Here is a 20900-nt window from a genome sequence, read left to right on the forward strand (position 1 = left end):
CTGCTTTGAACAGCTTTATCGCTGAGAACTGTAAATGTCAATTAAAACAAAAAAAAAAACAAAAAAAAAAACGTCATCATCTAGAAATTAAGTTATTCAGTCCGTACCTTTATTTGCTGCTGGTTTTAAAGTAGGTTCTACGGCTCTGATGCTTTCAAGTTGGTTGCACATTTTAGCTTAACTGTAACAGCGTGCACGGCCACCACTTATCACTTCTTGCGATGAGAAACCGCAATGGCGCCACTTATAGGGTTGTCGTGGCACACCTTTGACTTGCATATATTTCCAACTTCTTTACGCATTGTTTTTCTTTTCACCACGGACTTGTAATACCTTTGATGAGGTTATAAATGACCACTTTCGACAGATCGTGCGTACGTTTATTCTCGAAACGACACCGAAACCATCGGTCTAGTTATACGCGCTCCAGGGCTACCTGAAAGGTGGCCCTGGAGCGCCTGGCGCCATTGTACTAGTATGTTTCAGTATGGCGGCTGAAACACGTCTATGACTGGCCTATTTAGCGTCCTATTCCGCCCTTGCATCGAAAGTGGTCCCAAAATGGCAACGAATGACGTCACAAAAGCCGGAGAGTTATTCTGCCGGATGGCGTGATCCGGGCGGTTGGGTGCAGAAATGCTGGCGAAAAGCAGGAGTGAGGCGTGAGTGTCGCTGTCGTCGCGGCGTCCCCGCTCCTGGCTGCAGAAGCTTCCGTGAACTGTCAAACTGAACTGAAGGAATGCGACTGGCATGTTAGTTTTTCTTTTTTTTAAACAAGCTTTGACGGTGTCGCCCGATTAGCCGCGTATCAAACGAAAAAGTGCTTAGCTGTCGAATATAATTTATAACAGAAGATGGCCGAAAGGCATGCGATTTTTACGCTCGCAAATAACGTGTTCACCGATGGACGTGACACGAGCCTACAATTTAGCATGTGTTAACATTCGAACAATATGGTGTTCCACACGATGCAGCGTTATCTGAAAATAAGTTATTTGAGAAACATCTAAAAAAACACGAACAGTGAACGACAGTCACATCTTGAAGGTCGGAGAGAACCCTAGATTAATTTGTTTTGTGGCATGTTTTTGGGAGAGCTTTATTTTTTCACACGAGCACCAAAGCAAAAGAACGGGCACGACTGACTCCCACTCGAACAACTATTTTTGGCTATGACTGAGAAGGACTGTTGACGGATTATCTACAGGAGGGAGGAGAACAGTTGTCATTGTTCCCAAGATCACGTCGAGGGCCGTTCGACGTCCTTCCTCGCCATCGTTTCCCGTGAATGTCAAGGAGAAATGTTTCAATGGTCAGTCTTTTACCAGCCCCATTTCTCACAATGGAAGACAGGAGAGAAGGGCACGCAGCATGCATGAGAAAGATTTAGTGGAAACATTCGAGAGGGGCCAGAAAACGTCGAATGCAGACCACAAAACATAGATGTAGAATCTCTCTGAGCGGGTTTTCAGAGTCCAAGAGAGTTGCAGGAACATTCCAGCTGATAGCGGATGCGAGAGCCGCACCAGCCGCATTAGCATCCCCAGCATAGCGGCGGCCTAGGAGGATTTTTTCGAAACGTGTATAGAGCGAACCCTGACCTTTTTAGAGCACAGCTCTTAGGGGCCCGTTTCCGGCTTGAGCGGCGTCGGCGTCGCCGTCGCCGTCGGCGTAACCGCGAGGTCACGTGACCCCCTTGAGTTCACGTGACCCCCTTGAGGTCACGTGACCCCCTTGAGGTCACGTGACTTCAGGGGGTCACGTGACCCACCCAGGTCACTTGACGACCCCGAGGTCACGTGACCCCCTGAGGTCACGTGACTCCTGAAGTCACGCGACCCCCTTGAGGTCACGTGACCCCCGGAAATCACGTGACCCCCTGAGGTCAAGTGACCCCCTGCAGTCATGTGACCCCCTGAGGTCACGTGACCCCCCTAAGGTCACGTGACCCCCAAAGGGCACGTGAGCCCCTGAGGTCACGTGACCCCCTGAGGTCACGTGACCCCCTGAAGTCACGTGACCCCCTGAAGTCACGTGACCCACTTGAGGTCATGTGACCTCAAGGAGTCACCTATCCCTCAGTACGCTTCCATCTTCCTCCTCAAGAGGAACGCTCTAACCGGCGTTACAAGGAATTGTAAACGGCTTTCATTTTTTATCAGGTAATCAGTCGAGGCCAAACGAAGGCACACGGAAAAGTGAACGAATCAAGCTTCTACAAGACCTTCGGGTTCCAAGTGACTCCAGAAATGAGTCCAGGGGCCAGGGTGCTGGTGTATGCTTTCCACGAGGGACATTTGCTTGCCGACTCGATGAATATTGAAGTTGAAGAAGTCTGCACGGGTTCCTCTGATGTGAGTTACTTGCCAATCAACTCAAACTGCTTATAAAGAACAGGTGTAGTGCGTCTATACTTTCTATATTTATTGTAATGAATCAGGTTTCCTGTTTCCATTTGTTTTCTTTCTTTTAGTAAAAAAAAGAAACAAAATGTGTACTATGTTATACTTTTACGACGCAAAGAGGGAAGGACAATTTTTTGTTTAGTTGCTATGATTTTAATATATTTTGTGTTTACTCTGTATTTTTGCTGCGTAGGGCAGCTAGTCGCCAGTGTCTGGCAACTAAGACGCGCATATAAAAAGTGTATGTTATTTATTTTCAGAGTCTGGTTTGTTCTGGTTTCTTATATGAAAGTGCTACAAAGCTTTCATAAATGTCGACACTAATAATGATAGCATGTTTCTTCGCGAGGATATATGTCAGGAATGCACAAGCAGCAACAACATCATATTGGCGGAACCTTTGCTTTAAAAGATCCTTTATAGGGCTATGGTTTTCTGGAAAAAAAGGAACAATAGTTTAAGTACTAAACTGCTCCTAGAAATTTATCATGCCAATTTGAATTGATGTACAATCACATACAAGTTCAAATAACATACTAAGTTTAGCAGGGAGATGATTCCCTCTAATAATAGTGAGGAATTACGTAAAAACAAAATCTTTTCGCACCTCATTCTTTGCACATTTCTATTATGATAAATATCAAGTACCTTGAAGCATATTTGATATCGCAATATTTGTTTAGCATTTGTAAGCCCAACCGATTACTACATGTTTACCTTCATCTGCTAAAAAAACACTCTGCCAGAAATGTTAGTTCTATAAATTCGAAGCAGAAACCTGGTTTACTCCCGCTATGGTGTTTGGGATTCATCAGTCGGGAGAAGTTGGTTTCGGATACATGGACCTTGAGAAAACTGGGCCGTAAACCTTGAACATTGAACTCGGCCAGATACAGTATTTGAGCGATCAATTTCATTCTTCTTGGCAGATTGAAATCGAGCCCGAATTCAGGAGTGAGGAACCTGGATCCTCGGGAGTTCTGAATGTCCGTGGCAGAGAGGGAACCCGCGTTGGAATTCTGGCCGTCGACAAGGCCGTCTACATTCTGAACAACAAGGAACTTCTGACGAGAGAGAAGGTAATGTAACAAGAATTGAAATAAATTTTGTATATATTTCGGCGAAACGATGCATGTGCCGTTTTTGTAACTTGGCAACGGTTCCGAGAATGGGTTTAGGTGATTCCTCAAGAGAGTGCTCATTTCTGCTGCAGAGTTTTGCCTACATTGAACCCGCGCGGGCAGATATGTATCAGTGCCAGAATAAATACGTTATGTTGTGAAGCTAAAAATTATGAAAACAGTTTTTTTTTGTGGATGGCAAATTTCAAATGGAATGTTGACTCCAAAATGTTTCTTGAATACAACTGCCACTTACCCCTGGCTTGGATATAAGCTACCACCAAAGCATCATATAGACGTTTTTAGCGAGTACACTGCTTTGCCAAAGGTAAAAATAAAGCTATTTTGTAGTAGATAAATAACCAAAAAAAAATATTTTGGTCTAGAGTGTAGTGTTTCGCGAGCGATATTTGTAAAAATATATAACGACTAGGGGAGTTGTAATTTGACACAAATTAAAATCCAGACCTTTCGGCATCAACTTCAGTACCTAATTGTTGTCCCTTCGTTGGTTAGAAATGGTTAAGAAATGTCAGTATCTTGTTATTTTGTAAAAATCACATTCTATTTTTATAAATAAAAAATGTCTGGCCGAGTATGGGTACGTTAAAACGCTTTCTTAATCATTGTCTTGTTCCTGGAATGACGAAGAAAAAATGTCTCTTAGCTTTTTACAGTTTTGAAGTCCCACGACCTTGGCTGTGGTCCGGGAGGTGGCTTGACGTCTGATGTTGTCCTCGCAGACACCGGGATCGTGATAATATCTGAGGAGACTCTAGAAAATGCCATCAGAACAGGTCAGAAGTGTTTTGAGAAACAATTAGGATATAATTATTATGTAGATGTCACTGCAGTTGCTAATTTCTTTTTCTCTCAATTCAATGCCGTATATTCCCGCAGACTACGGGAGCTGTTTTCTAAATAATATCATCGTGCCCACTATCCCACAGAGTGTGAATGTAGTCAATCACTGCCATCTACAGGGAAAAAGTCAGCGAATAGAGATGCATCAAAAACAATAGAATTGTAGTGCAATCCGAATTTCTCAGGCAGAAGGCAGGTAGTGCCCCGTAATTTTCTGCTCTTCCGTAAAAGACAATAGTTGATTTCTGCGTGCATTGCGGGAAGGGATACCTACGGAGGAGCTCGTACTATTTGCGGGACTTTGCGGAGATTTCCCCATATCATTCTAGCATGTTGTTAAGCATTATAATATTTTTATAACTCTGAACTGGCCAGCACTAGAAAATAGCAGTTATTACAATTGAATACTTATTTACAAGACCAGAGGTCTGGCAAAACTACTGTCCAACCTTTGCGGAGCGCAAGTTCGCCTGCCCCACTTGCACGGGTTGTGGTGACGTCAGAACGTCGAGCTCTGATTGGCTCTAAAGGATAGTGTGTAGACCTCAAGGCAGTTTGTTTTGAGGTCTACCCACTATCGGTAAATCAGAGCTGATCAGAGCTCGACGTTCTGACGTCACAGTAATCCCAGCAAACGCAGGAGACGAACTTGCGCTCCAGATTGCGTGCTTGCTTGGAGATAATAACTGTGATCTTTAATTCTGCATATTTTATTCATTCTGTCATGTCACTTTTCTTTATGTCACTATCTCCCATTAAATATATATATATTTTCCGAGCTTTCTGGAGGTGTTTCCGTATTGAAAAACACAACAGAAATAACGTTTAGTGCATAACAATCGAGACGTGAATATTTGCTACTTCATGAATTTCTGAACCTTCGTTTGGTAGCAATATATCCTCACTAGCTGCAGACATTTGCCTAAAACTAAAGCCCAATATCAAATGCTAACATTTTGTTTCTTTCAGATAACAGCTGCGAATCGCGCATTCGAAGACGCCGTAGTATCCTAAAACGTGCCGGTATGTCCATTACTTGGGTTTTATTAAATTTACAATAAAACACAAATAGAAAAAAAAAGAAATATTAAATATGTAACAGTATATAATAGAATGTACGAGCGTTATCCAATCCTTGAAAATTAAGGGTTTTGAGATACCTTATGTTTTAGACTCTTTTATAACGGTGACGATAAAAGTCAACCCATGCTATCTGTAAAAGTAAAACTAACCTAAAGGAAAAAAAAGTAGGTTTTTGTTTGAAAGCGCACGTTGTGCAGCAGACAATGAGCAAGTGAAACGTTACATTTACGGCTTCGCGTTTTCGAAGGGGATCCTATTTCTAAATTTCTCTTGTTATTGAATTGTTCAGAAGATCAAGTGTTTTATCTCACTTATTCAACTTCTCGTTCCATAACAAAAAGCATAGTGTTGCTGCCACAGATTTTATATTGTACAGATCTATAGACCTATGTGCAGATGCCGGAAAACAAAATCGTCACCTTCACGTAGAGAGCTCAAACTTTCGCTAAATCTACATTTCGGTTGTGCCTTTTACCGGGCGAACATTCAAGGCGTAACGGTATGCATAAAAAAAATTATACCAACAGACGTTCTAGGGTCTGTGATGTACCTGTTCGCAGACGGCATGTTCAGTCACCGCGACCTCGGTCGTGTGCAGACACGTACGTCCTTGACCCTGGCAAGTTCATGGCTCTCTTTTGTTTTACAGTCGAAGAAATATGCATTGCAATTTCACCAAGGAAAAATCACTATCAATATGCAGGTTCAAAATTATATGCTCGCTTTATGGAGAGACATCCAGCACAGATATTATAAATATGGGCATGAAAAACACAGGGTTCAAAGCCTTGTAATTTTGTGGCAGTATATTTTCATCATATTTTCAAGGAAAGTTGAGTCCCAAATGAAAAAAAGGAGTAACCCATGACGTATGTTTCACAACGTTACAGCGGATAACTTCCAAGATCCCTTCCTTCGTCAATGCTGCATACTTGGTCAGAAAAGGGACCGCCTTGGAAGGACCTGCCAGGCTCGAGCCGACATAGTGTATGAGCACATGGACGGAAAGGACCAGGCAAAAGAATGTTCCGAGGCCTTTGAGGAGTGCTGCAAGGAGATTCGGCCACAAGGTAAGGCAACGGCATAATGCAGACTAAAAACAACAAGACCACCTTCTTGAATATCTCAAGCGCAGGACCGCAAAACTGCACTCCTTTTGAGCGATGATTTTTCAAGCCATACAACCTGAAATCACTGACGAGGTGAGAACGACAGAAGAGTTCTCACCTTGCCGTTGACGACAGTGAGAAAGTTGGAAAACCCTCCCGTTATTATCAAACGGAAGTGTTTAATGGCAAAATGCACACTTGGACCACCGTGTTTGAACTGACGCGAGGAAGAGCGAATAAACGTCGTGGGAGACTTGCTTAAAAAAACAAAAGCGCAAAAACATTAGGAATGTGAACTTCGGTTGGCAGTTGTTGAATTTGTAAGTTTCAACTATACTTCAGCCTCAACCCCTATTGGGCGAGAAACCAATAGTATAAGTCAATTTTTTGCAATCTATCGCCGTGAGCCTACCACGTAACTTATAGTTCAGCGCTTCGCCCCTTCATCCTGACCAGAAGGGTACGCATTACGTATTAGATTCAAACATGTTACAGTGTAAATATTAGCAAAACGTAAACAGTTGAAGTAGAATTCAGCTGGATATTTAGTCCCCGTGAAAGAAAACTATGAATGCTTGATAATGCTGGCAAAGTCTTGAAAGCACAGATATGTGATGGGCTTTACACTTATCAGCGTTTTTTGGCGGTGCCCCTGGTGAAGACACTTCCTGCTGATTCTACCGCTTCTTACGTTCTCTATAAGCTTGCATACGTTCTGCGTCCTCCTGCCTCGTACGAGTGACGGCCACGGTGAAAGGGAGAAGTGTCTGAACCGCGCCGCCTCGCCATGGAGCAAGTCTGTCGAAAATTAGCTATCATTTGTGACGAAGGCCGTGAGATGGCGCAGCATTGCAGGAGTCAAAGAACCGTGTCCTTATTTAACCGACCATCTCCAAGCCGCCCGTATTCCGACCGCATCTGCGTGCCGAGGACAGTGCCCGCCCCACCAGGAGATGGGCGAAGCTTGAGTGAAATTTCAACCCTCTTTCCGGCCTTGTTCCGACACCTGTCTCTTCTTCCACCGTGGCCGCATCGAAACTATGGCAACTCGACCGCGTCGCGCCCAGGGTGGTGGAGCCTTATATACCTGCGTTGGCGGCGCTGTGCTCCTTTCTTCTTACATGGAAGCCTTGTGAACACCTGATTGCTGCCGCATGCAGGAGCAAACACCTCTCGAATGGGAGAGGAGACACTTCTTGATAGTACAGTCGGTAAAGCATTTGTCACATTATCCTAGGACGTTAGGCTTCAATTTTATCGGTGACTTTTTTCTCTCTGGTCAAATGTATGTTTCCTTATACTTTGTATTACTCTGGTGAACGCAACGTTTTTTGGTCTGTCGGTTTTTCGCTATAGTAAAACGGTAGAGATTTTTATAAAATTCGGAAGATGAAACACAATAGCGTTGAAAGTAAGCAATGTTGTGTGTTTGTTCAATCAGGTGAAAGTTAGTCAGCCTCACTGGGTGCCTGGTGCCGCCTCTGTAGATGATAAATTTAGACAGTGCAGTACTACTGCTAGCCTACGTTTTTTAGCTGGCATTATGTGGTAGACGACCGCACGCCGGTACGTTGCTCATCCAAATCGAACACGGAAGGGGGGGGGGGGGGGCAGAAGGGGGAGGATCGAGCGCGATATCCCTGCGTTCTGCAGCGCAAGCTTTCGCTCCACGGAATCCTAACTGCGGTTCTGCTGACACTCTAAACCACCGACTACTCAAAAAAGAAAAATAAAAAGTGATTCGCTGCTTTTTATGTTAACAGATGAGTTTTTAATGAAAGACCTGTGATAGAACTGCTTTGGCCTTTCGGACTTTGTGTTTGTTACGGAAATGCGCTAAACTCTATATTTGGTGAGAAAGTTTTCTAGTTAAAATTAGTGGATCAGTTTTGTCTCTAAATTCATCGGAAGTGTTCTTTTATATTACTGCTTTTGCATATTTGTGTGTGTCAGGGCGATGAATGCAATCCATGTACTACTTAGAAGTATGCATACGCAGAGATCGACAGACTTCGCATCAACGGAATCTGTATAATTCTGGCCGTTTACGTAATGCTGAGGCAGTTACAAGTTTTTACGAGCACCTGAAGAGTATTGTAAGATAATGAAGTTTTCATTTGAGCCAACAATGCTCATTGTTCAAAGTTTCTGTGCGAGCAAACGACTTTACTTGGAAGCCGTTTGTAAGCAACGCTTCCACGTCTGTTTTCAGGATTTCCAGGCCCTCGTGTCCCAAATCTCCAAGCTACGGGCGACGAGCGAGCTCGGCATGGCATCGAGTTCATAACGGAAGACTCGGTGGACGAGGTTGACGGTCCGTCCACCAGCCCCCTTGTCCGAAGAGACTTCAGGGAGACGTGGCTTTTCGACGAGGGAACAGTAGGGTAAGGTCTTTGCATAGTCCCGAGACGCGGTTAAGCTTTAGGGCCTCGTTGTAGCAGTTTGAAGGTTGTGACAGAAGGCTTTCTGTTAAGCAGTAGTGTGTTCACATTCTACCTAACTTCCTCGGGAGTGGTGGAAAGGGCGATAATATTTCCAGGATTAAAAGCACTGCTATAATCACTTGCGGTTTGAGAAAAGCAAGGCCATTATGGGAAGGTTTCATGCTTCTTTTTTCGTGGTTCAATGTTCTTATCTGCTAATGCTGTTCCCCCGCTAGCAACAGAGCGATGAAAAGATGCTCTGAATTCGCCACGCCCTGTGCTTATGCTGTCGACGATAGTAGTTCTACAGAGTGTTCAGTCAAAGTGTGAGAAAGGAAACGCAATCTCCGTCGTTGAGATTATTTTGCAGCTGGTGTTTTGATCTGAATAAAGCGAATAACCGTGACTTAGCTGTAGGAAGCTAAGAGTGGCGTGTGCGGGCTGGCAATGAGACATAATAAACGTCCTTCGAAACGATGCCAATGGTCAGTGAGATATATTTGGCTCACAATCTAGCATCTAGCAATTGCGTTTCGGGGAAGCTTAAAGGGATGGCGAACCGAACATTTCAGTGTCTATAATAAGCGGTGCACCATCTTTCCATGAGTCAGCAGCCGCCGATATGATGCAAGCACACGCAACGAAATTGACGTCATCATATCCCCCATTCGAGCTTACTAAGCGTGAATGGGGGATGTAGTGACGTCAATTTCGTTGCGCGTGCTCGCGCACACCAGGGGCTGCTGACTCATTAAAAGATAGTGCGCTGCGTATTAGAGACACTGACAATTTTAGTTCACCATCCCTTTAAGAACCATTACGTATTACACCCTAGACAGTCTCCTGCATTTACTGACAATCCTTCTGCCCAGGTCCGACGGCACTGCAAAGTTCAGCGCTAGCCTTCCGCACAGCATCACCACTTGGTCCGTCCAAGCTGTGAGCGTGTCGCCGACAGGCGGCGTGTGTGTGCCGCCATCCAAAGAAGTACGGGCTTTCCAAGACATCTTCCTGCAAGTCAGCATACCCTACAAGGTGGTTCGTAACGAGCAGATTGAAGTGCTCGCTACTGTCTACAACTACGGCAGCCGTAGTCTCCTCGTGAGTTTTTTCTGTGCTTCATTTCATATATTCCGAAATAATCAGACAAAAAGAAACGCAGGAAACAATGCCACAAATATAAATTTGTGGCTTTCCTTTAGAAGCCGAAACGTGTCGTACTGAACACGCGAGAACGAGAACATGGTGAATAGTACAGCGTGCCAAAAGACATGTCGTCATATTAACTCGACTAGCTTAGCACACTTCTGAGAATGAGAAACAACCCTCAAGATTTAGCAGTCTTGTACACGTCACTAAAAAAAAGTAATCGATTTCAATTACTATTACTCTTGGCTAAAAAGTATTCGATTAGATTACTTGATTACTCGACGGCAAAAGTAATTGGACATCACTTGAAGTAATCGTTACTTTTCCGATCACTTTATTGTGTGAAGACACATCTTTAGCGCTCATAACAATGAACTACTTCCAACCTATATTTCGCATACAAGTATTGAAGAAGAAAAACTGGTTCCCTCTTCGTGGTCGTTGCACCTTCACAATGCGGACACAAGCTTAGAATTCGTTTGAAGACGTTTAATGATTTGGGCGTTCGCCAGTGTGTGTGTGTGGGGGGGGGGGGAGGGGGGGAGGGGGGGGAGCGGAGGGGGTTCTATAGATCTTGTTAAGTTTGAGGAAGGGTTGTCGCTCAAAGTTCGCGTCGCTCATTTTATTATTCACATGTGGATGAGCTCGCATGTTATACAAAAGAGCAGCAGCTCCAGGATTTGAAACGGATCATGTGTTATATCCATTAGCGGAAGAGATCGCCCCGACCACTTCTCAACTCGAAACATTGCTTGTCACAACGACCACGTAGGGGAAATGGGGAAATATTTCAACTGCCTTTGTTATATTTTGCATTCGCATTAGGCATTCTTCGGTTCTGGTTCTCCTACGGGCTGTGAGTAGGTACCCAAAGCAGGATTTTTTTTTTATTTCTGTGTGTGTGTGTGTGTGCGTGAGGGGACTAGTTTGAACGAAAGACTCACAAAGTTGCATTCTGCTTCCTCAAACTTCCCCCTGAATGGCCTTTGTCATGCACTGTGGCTTCCCTGGTGCTTCCCACTCTTAATCCCCCCAGCTCGAAAAAAACAAACAAACAAAAAGAAAACGGACATTCCACAGACACTGTACAAACAAAGAGATTGACCTCGTTTCCTACAGCTCCTCAAAAATCTTTCTTTTTTCCGTTCGAAAAAAAAAAGAAGCAAATTTTATTTTTGTCACTTTATAGAAAAAAGGCGTGTGCCGGGGGGGGGGGGGGGGGGGGGGTCCCGTGGACAAATTATGACGGTTACAAGTAATTTTATCACTTTAAAAAGTAATCAGATTAATCTTGCGTACGGTACAAGTCTGAGATTTAGTAAGCTAAATATATAAAAAAAGAGAACTGAATAAACACGTAAAACTTGTTAGCGAAAAAAAAATATAAAGAGAAATCAGATTTTTGGTGTAGTAATTTGTTCTTTTTTTTTGTACCTCGTAATTTCGGTGCATATTGTCTTAAATGAAACGCCGGTGTGGTTAGTTTATCGTTTAATCTCCATCGAAACCGATCGCCGAAAATAATATATGATTACGCTAGCTTCCGTTGTCTGAAGTGACTCAATTAGTTCAAAATCAAAGCAGTTAAAATCGCTCATTCGACATCTCGTCCCCGTCCGTACAACTACTTAACTACAATGGTTTCTGAAAGCACGCATCTCTATAGGTGGACTAATTGGTATGCACATATGTTATACGGCGTGCAAGTTAGTGTGCTTCTTGTGCACCTCGTGCGTTTGTCTGCCCCCAAGGACGCCCACATGCTTTTGTTTTCCCACGATCTCAACCAACGACCGCGCGCGTTCAGGCGCGTCTCGTCATGGCGCTTTTTCTGCACCTCATCTAAGTTTCTCTTTGATTAACGTGCTCCTCCGAGCGTGCCGATGCGCCGAAGACGCATTTTGGTACACTTGATCCCCGTACAGCCTGTTTGAGATATATGTCTGAGGAAAGCCAACGCCACTATTGTATGGAGTCAACCCAGCAGCGTCAATAGTCCATCATCACGGTGATCGTCCTCTTTCTGCGTTTGCTCTTACCCGCGGAAGCATTTACGCACACCGAGTGCGCCGTGATCTTCCGCCTAGTTTAGTGCTTGCTTGGTCTTAGTTGGTGACAGCAAGCTCCCAAAAAAGACAAGCGCCTTCACCATTCACTTTAGTCGCAGTCCTGATTGCGTCTATTTCATCGTAGCGTGGATCCCTTGTCGAACGGACCATCAGAACGTTTCTGATGGTCCATCAGGATGATGGTCTGTCGTATCTTAAGACATTGATGGGCTGATGGTTTGATGACTTAATGGTGTGATGGCTCGATGTTCTGCTGGTGCGATGGTTTGATGGTTTGTTGTTTTGATTGTCTGTTGGTCTAATTATTCGTACGCATTTCTAATTAAACATGTACCGGCAGAAGACACATATTGTACTACGGAGTAATATTAACGTTAGTTTGCGCCCATCATTATTTAAGAAAAAGAACATTCGAAGAGTTTGGATGCCATACCAAATCCCCGTGGAAACTAGAAAGTCAAGTTTGCATATTGTTCGTGGCGCGTTAATATTTATATTTAGAAAAGTTTGAACATTGAAATAATAAACCGCAAAAACCAAAACGGAAGAAAAAAGGTGCCTAAAACACTGGCTACTTTCGAGACTACGCAAAGTGCAATTTTAGCGGTCTATCTACACTCTGTTCCCATCGTCGATGCTGGGCACGACGGCGTCGTGCGACAGCGTGCAAAACATAAAGCTTTATCAGGCCAACAATGCGGTAAGCCTCGTATTACCGCATTCGCGGCTTTGTAGCGTTTTATTCTCGCAAATATTTAGTTTAAAGTACATATTTACCTTGTAACCGAATTTTCGATCAAGCAGAGTGCATTTTCTCACAGATTTTGTGCCACAGAGATTGTAAACATGATCTGATTCACGTACAAAGCGGATCAAAAATTGTTTCGCCAACGAACCCGAACACCACTTAAAACAAAACTGTGGTTGCAAAAACGTACTTGGGTAAGAAGCTTGCTTCATGACCTTCGAGTATCCGAGAATACTCGAAAAGTGACGTAGCGTTGAGGCAAATTGTTATGGACTGAATATTAAGTGTCTGAGCCGCGCCGCTGACAGATTTCCGCACATAATGTATTTCACGCATTGCGCGCCGACGTGAGATCCTTGGCGGCCCCTCTCGGCCACCACTGGAACGTCCCGAAGATGGTCAGATTCTTTTCACTACCAAAATATATCATGATAAGCACCATCAGCCTGTTTGACGTTCTGATGGCCTAGACATCCTGATGGTGTAACTCAGTCACGATCAAAACATTTCAATGGTTGGTAATCCACAACCGAAATGTTTCGACGGTGTGTGCGCTACAAACGGTAACCTTTATTGGTCCATCAGCCACCATAATGTTTTTTTGATGGACCGTCAGATACCATTATGTAAGCCTTCGGGCCATCAAATAAGTCTCATGGGGCATTATGATGATCTGTTGGGCTACCAGAACGTCTGTTGAACCATCGAGAAGGTGTGATGGGCCGTCAAGAAAGTGTGATGGACCATCAAGAAGGTGTGATGGACCATCAAAAAAGTTTGAGAAAGCATCGAAATTTTCTGATGGTCCTTTCGATGTGTGTCACTCAGACTTAGTGCAAAACGAAGTCTAGACCAGGTTTAGTGAGTTTGACTGAAAGCATAACCAAGCCGTTAAACAACTCAGACTACATGATCACTGTTCAGGAACCAAGGTGATACTCAATCTCCCTTTCAATTATTCTAAAAGTAAGGCATAGGCCACTACTTTCAAAAATAACGGAGACGCTCACACTTCTTTTTAATGTCACCTTTGCCATTTTACATATGCGCTCATCCTCAACATGCAGGGCAACGTGTACATCTACGGGGCCGAAGGACTCTGCACCGGGGCACCAGTGGGCCAAAGATCCGAGCGAAGGCCAATTCAAGTAAACGCTACTTCGGCAGCCAGCGTCACGTTTCCGGTGATACCTCTCAAGGAGGGCGAATTCGTCGTCAAGATACACGTGAAAAGTACGAGAGGGGAAGATATCGTTGAAAAAGTACTCAACGTAGTGGTAAGTCAACCACGTTAATGCTCGATCTTCCTCCTAAATCAGAGCCCCCTTTTAAGATTGTAAATTCAAGTTTCAGACACTCCATGGTCACTGAGAGTATAAGAAACACACGGCGTGGAGAGTTAAGAGCACCATGTTATTACTTTGAAGCCGACAAGGTTGGGGCATTGACATGTACGAACACTAAAAAGCAAATCTTAAAGCAAAAAAAAAAAAAAAAAAACGCTAACCCAATAAATTCCACCCTGAGTTTCTTATGCTGACACTGACTGTGAGCAATCTGGAGCGCCTACTTCCTCACAAAGCACTTGGAGAGCCAATCGCTGCAATGTGCGGAGGAAGCTTGTGGGAATTACAAAACTAGAAGTATGTATAAACATAATGAATTGCGATGTGACACTGAACCTGACGTTTCGCCATGCGCGGTTTAGCAGGGCAGAGCGTGTTTTAGGTCTAAATTTATGTTTAGCCTTAAAATCTGTCGAGCTCGCTCCGTAAAATTTAAAAAGTTGCTCTTTTAGGTGCTTTGCAGGAACGTTTTAGAGGGTATATTACGTAGCCCGACACAACATGCTGACCCCTGTAAAACGAGAAAAAGGAAACCTAGTCACCGGCACTAGTTTACCATATGTATCGTCAAACCGAATTTTATGTAATTTAAGAGGTTTATTTTGTGCCATTTATGGGATTCAACACAGGACTTGTTGAAAAATAAATATTTATTCTTAAATTGAATGGCTGTCTCGAAAAGAGATGACTAGAAATTATTTTATGTTTTACCCTCCAGAAACTGTGCTACAGACATATTCGTAGAGATCCTCGAGCGAATGCACGTTTCTCGAACAGTGCGCAATAGTTTGCTTTGATTTTGATCAACAGCCCGAAGGTGTGACCGTGGAGAAAAGCATTTCGATCCCGATTGATCCAACGAACGAACGGAGAAGGAAAACTCGGAGCATACGTGGTGATCGTTACCAAGGTGAGTTTCCTGAATAACTCGTGGACCGCTTACAATAAACACCGCTATGCACTTAGATGGGTCTTTCGGAGGAGCAGTTTCACAAATCATGAGGTGACCTGGCTCTTTCGAAGATGCAATTCAATGTATATGATCAATAATACACACACTTTTAATCGCATACAGCGTCATCAACCTTGCCTACTAAAAAGCCAAAAATTAATTTGTGTTTCACCAAAACACAATATTCTTAGGACACCGCTCTTGATCTGCCTGGTATTTAGAGGTAATCAGTCGTTCACTTCAGAAAATTCCTTCTTCAATGTACCTCAAATAATATTCAACGCAGTTCTAATAGTATAATATATCCCCATACATTTTGATGATAGCAGAGCAGCGGATTTAACCAAGATCTATTTTAGATAAAACATTACATTCCTTTGACTTATCTACGTAAATATTCTTGTGGCTAGAGACATACAACCATATCATCCCTTTTTTAGGAGCCTGAACACCCCACATCATCGGACTTTTGTTTATAAATGAATACAATTACACAGTGAGCGTTGTCAAATTTACACCTCGCTGATTTTTATTTCAAGATTCTTTGGATACGGCGGCTAAAGTGCAAGTCATTGCTGTGAACACACGACTGCCTCCGGACGCTGTTCCTGACACCAAACATTGTTCACTGTCTGTAATAGGTAGGTGAAGTAGTTCACGTATTACGGAAGTTTTGAAGTGACAAATAATATTTTCCTACTAGCTACTAAACATGGTGCACTTTAAGCCCCTTAATTCATCTGACCACAGTCAATGAGCCGTTAAAATATAAAAAATAGCGGACCCGTTTACATGTTAATTTATATAATAATTTAATATAATTATACTAATATATAAATTGAATAACTCTTGAGAGAAATTGACCTACCAAAAGCTGTTCAATTTCAATATTTTTTGGTGTGTATTTAATAGTTCTTCACGTTCATCAGTAATAAGCTTTTATTCATTTTACGCAATATGGTGTGTTTACTTGATAATATATCTAATAATAAAAATCTGCTTAAAAATGATGAATTTCTCACACAAGGACTATTCATTTCAGCTTTAACAGAGCTTGGCTTGGCTTTCTGTGTGCCATTGTTCTATCGCTGCCAGTCATCAAGACTAACTCTATTGATGGTTTATTTCGTTAAAACAGGTTTATTGATGTTGAATATTTTCTTGCAGAGTGCTTAAAATGGCAAATCTTTTATCACTGTTGGGAGGTACATAACAAAATGCCCGTGCGAGGCTATATTTGGATGACAGGTTTTTAGGCCAATGTCTCATTAAAAAAAGCAGCATTGACAGCAAGCTTATGGTTAAGAATTAACGTAAACATCTGTGCTTCCCATATACTGATGATTACTACTTGTCTTTCAATACATCGGCATACTCTGTCTTTCCACTATGAAGGAGCGATTACGGTAAAAAAAGGACAAAAAGAAACTAAGAAGCTCGCATCCCTAACCGATAAGCGGAAGAACGTGAGAATACCGTGCGAATTTGTTGGAGAAGCATTCCAATCCTTCACCTTTTTGAGTAAATCGAAGCTTATGCATGAGCGATATTTTTAATTTCATTTATACCTTCTAGGAAACAAGATTGGACCTTCTGTTCAAACAACGTTACAGAACATCGAAAATATGATTGCAATGCCCACGGGGTGCGGCGAGCAGAACATGATGCTCATGGCCCCTACACTCTACACCCTTGAGTACCTTAAGCATAAGGGTGTTTTGAATGCAACGTTAGAAGAGAAAGCGTACAGATACGTCCGGGAAGGTGAGTATAAAACCAGTTTGAAATAAGGAAAATGTTTCCTGTAAATATTTATATCTCACATCTATATACACACCACAACTAAAACCTTCATAGAGATTTCACTAAGACAGGGGGTTTGCCGCAGCAATGTTTGCGTTATCACTGGGAGAAGTCAATTAGACTTATAAAGGTGTGCAAAAGTTCCATTAATTGCATTAAATTTCCTGCTGACCAGCAATTAAATTGGTGTGTTCCGACTTGCCCGACTTCGGACTTGGAAATCAGATTTCACAGCGGATTAACGTTCGAAAATGAAGGCCATTAAGTAAAGCCTGCTGTTAACTACGAGTCCCTAAACTCTAAAAAGCGGTGGTTAGCAATGGATAAAAACGCACCGGGGTCTTCTTAAGCAAGCTGAAATATTTAAACGAACCCTAATAGTAAATTGTAAAATATTGATTTACAGAAAACATTAAACACGTAGTAAATCGTTTTCATAACTATTCACTCTGCATTCTTCCGCATATCTGCTACACAAATATTACGTTCAAGTTCAGTGTACTCAACCCTGAAATGAAATATCCCGTACAGGTTACGAGCAAGAGTTATCTTTCCGGAAACCAGACGGTGCTTTTTCGGCTTTTAAGCACAGGGACAGCAGTGTCTGGTACGTATGCGCATTTTTTATAATGATGGAATGAAACGCATTTGTACATGACGTTAAGAAAAAGATTCGTTGTGACCTTCGTCGTGTTTTACATATTAATCGGTTCGAACTCCTAATTGCAACATGCCCTTTTCTTTTTTTAACTTCAAGGACTAAAACTATGTAAGTAAATGACCCCACTAAAATAAATAATCAAAGGCGTTTTTTTTAATATAAAAACATCAGAATGTCTGCATCTTCCAGCTGTCCTATACTGCTGAAGGAAATCAAATCTGGCCTATCACAGTAACTTTGCGAAATGTTGAATCAATACATTTCTTTTAGTTCACTTGTTTTTTTATTTGTTCTTCAAGAATAATTAAGATGTGCAGGAGAAAAACTGTTTACGCAACAAAAACGTTCAAGCGTTAGTTGCCTCTACCTTCGCTAACAGGTTGACTGCGTTCGTGATGCGAGTGTTTTGCAAGGCACGGCAGTACGCCAGCATTGATCCTGAAGTTATCAAGAGCGGCATGCTCTGGTTGGCATCAAGGCAGGAAATTGACGGAAGTTTCAAGGAGCGGAAACCTATTATGCACAAGGTTATGCTGGTAAGTGATATCTCTAATATACCACTCCCAAAAAATGTGTGCTTCTGCAATTATTAGGAACAATATTTACGTGCTTTTAGGGTTCACCCGATAGTCTGAATTTCGGCAAGCATGGTCTTTGAATATTACGGGATGTGAATTTGATACCTTCTAGCGCTCGCTCATGAACGCGGCCGCTGTGCTTGTGTTTATTCTCTTTTTTCAAGTGGTTTTGTGTTCATAAAGCATGTTTCATGACGTTACTGTTTCTTTTTTTACTAAAGTGGAAATGATGATGATCATCATCATAACATGTTAAAGTCTCTGATATTATAGTTGACGTTTCTCTATTCATGTTGATAGACACAGTCTCCATGGACTGTAAGGTCTATCCTCTTGGGTTTTAACATCTTGAGGAGCATGAGGGTTACATGTCTCTTCAAAATAATACTTTTTTTTTTGTGGGGAGTAATGAATCTAGAGGCCATAGCTATTAAAAAAAACACATCTTCACGTGGTGAATGATCTTGATTGGGGCGAAGCTCTGGTAGCGCTTGTCTGCTTTGACGCTGAGCCGCAGCATGCTGAGCATTTCGTTCGTTTTTATCCATGTCACGCTGCGGTCAAATGCTCAAATGCGTATATAACCACGTTCCATACCACACATTCTCTTACTGACATGGATGAAAACGAACGAAAGGCTCGGCATGCTGCGGCTCACCGTCTACGCAGACAAGCACCACAAGAGCTTCGCCCCAATATACATCATTCACCACGTGGAGATGCGGTTGTTTATTTTTGTTGCCCTACACGAGCACGGGAGCCCGTGCTCACGTGCTCGTGAGCACGTGAGCACGTGAGCTCACGAGCAGGAGCACGTGCACCCGACGGCGGACGGACGTACGGACATCGCTAGCCCCAAAGGAGCTTCGCCACTAATATTGTAGGAGCAAGCCGGTATCCTAAGCTTAGTAAAACACAATGATTGGCTCACCTATATGCTACATTGCGTGAAATAAGGCTTGAAATTTAAGAAAGTGATAGTTATAACGGATTTTAAAAATCTGAGGACGCCTAAGCACTTACGAGTTGTAAATGGGAAAGCATGAATGTCTCTGTTCCGCTCCCATAGTTAGTCTGCAGCGTAGTTGCGTGGCAGCCACGTTTCAGTACTGCCGAGGTAGTGGCCGACAGTTGAGCGCGCGCTCTCGTGAGCCGCGCTAAGGTCGGCTCTACAATTTCCTCCGAGTAAGGCCGAGCGGGCTTTGTGGCCTAGCCGAGTGACCAGGTTAGCACCGCCTCACCTTGCCAGGCCGCCACGTGCGCTGCGCCGCCGAGGAAAGGGCTCCTCTAGTGGTTTATTTTGGAATCACGCCGCACGAGAGCCAATGGGAGCCTCGTTCCTTGATGACGTGCGGCAGCCGATGGGAGCATAATCCATGAGGGATTTGGCTGCACTTCGCTCCTTTGGGACAGGAGAATTTAGTTGCGGTTTGGCGCGGGTGATGACGCTGGCTCGCTCCATGAGGCAGTTCATACTCTCGTATTAAAAAAAAAAAAAAAAAGATGTGGTGCTTGATTCTCGTCTGCCTCGCAATTGAGTATACAAGAAGAGTACAACGGCTCACGAGCAATCGCACTGTTTTATTCGTTTCAGGGCGGCGTAAAGGGTTCAGTACCAATGACAGCCTTTGTACTCCTTACCTTTTATGAATGTCAGTCCCCATCTGACACGGAAGATAAGGTAGGAATATATTTTTTTTCTCTTTTTGTAATTAGTGTGCATTAATGAAGGACACTGTTCATACTTTTAAAATGGAGGCAACCTTAGGGTTGCCTTGTCGTATAGAGAAAAAACAACATATTGACGTGTCGGGATGGTGTCAGAAAATAGCTTTTTTTTTTAGATTTGCAATGATGATATTTTTTCAACTATTCTGTTATAAAAAAAGAACTGTACCGTTTATTTTTTTTCTTGTTATATTTTATCAGAAACGCTGAAGACGAAGAACAATTCAAAACATTTCGGTACCCCTTCAGGTGCCGAAAAATTGTGAAAAATTTTTATTGTGATATTAGCTCAGATAAGAGTATTACTGAACCGCTACATCGTCCATACCTTGGCCCCATATTTCTTCCCGACATGTTGAACTTCGACACAGGCTTACTTGCAGATTATCGGAAAGACGAAGAGCAACGCCGAAGAATACCTGAACCGACACGTGCACGACATACACGAACCCTACGTGGCTGCGTTGGTGGCTTACGCATTAAGCTTAGGAAACAACCCCGAGAAGCATACCGCCATGGATGTCATGAAAGATGAACTGCTCTACGATCACAGTAAGTTGGAGCGCTTACTTGGAGGCGCATACCTATGGGAATTTAAAACTGATTTGTGTTCTCGAGGCGATTCATGCAGTGCATACTATTGTTTGATGCAGCTTACGAATAGCGCGACAGACCCGCCCAGGAAGCAATTTGATCGCCATAACTCGTGGTTCTCTCTTTCGCCTTGACTGCTCTCCAGCAATCGCTCGACTAAAGTGTATATAATGAAGGACTTCGTAGCAGGAACTTGCTGATCTCAACCTGCAACGAAAAATTCGCAACTCCACCGCACCATAGATAGCGAAGCGGTAATTCTAAGAT

At 43.1% G+C, this 20900-nt stretch overlaps 1 protein-coding gene across 1 annotated transcript in view; it reads left to right on the forward strand.

Annotated features, from left to right (window-relative positions):
- The window catches only part of LOC8039362 (complement C3), an 88748-nt gene that overhangs the window by 34379 nt on the left and 33469 nt on the right, over nt 1-20900 (forward strand). Inside the window, exons 13-27 of the mRNA XM_040210681.3 lie at nt 2163-2354; nt 3335-3484; nt 4194-4323; nt 5360-5413; nt 6364-6543; nt 8795-8966; nt 9878-10106; nt 14039-14248; nt 15128-15227; nt 15809-15910; nt 16845-17033; nt 17604-17679; nt 18113-18269; nt 19906-19992; nt 20423-20591. Of these exons, the coding sequence (XP_040066615.1) occupies nt 2163-2354; nt 3335-3484; nt 4194-4323; nt 5360-5413; nt 6364-6543; nt 8795-8966; nt 9878-10106; nt 14039-14248; nt 15128-15227; nt 15809-15910; nt 16845-17033; nt 17604-17679; nt 18113-18269; nt 19906-19992; nt 20423-20591 (2197 nt within the window). The remainder of the gene's footprint in view (nt 1-2162; nt 2355-3334; nt 3485-4193; nt 4324-5359; nt 5414-6363; nt 6544-8794; nt 8967-9877; nt 10107-14038; nt 14249-15127; nt 15228-15808; nt 15911-16844; nt 17034-17603; nt 17680-18112; nt 18270-19905; nt 19993-20422; nt 20592-20900) is intronic.

This window comes from Ixodes scapularis, unplaced genomic scaffold (genome assembly GCF_016920785.2).
Source record: "Ixodes scapularis isolate PalLabHiFi unplaced genomic scaffold, ASM1692078v2 PGA_scaffold8__174_contigs__length_109621045, whole genome shotgun sequence".
Lineage (NCBI taxonomy): Eukaryota > Metazoa > Arthropoda > Arachnida > Ixodida > Ixodidae > Ixodes > Ixodes scapularis.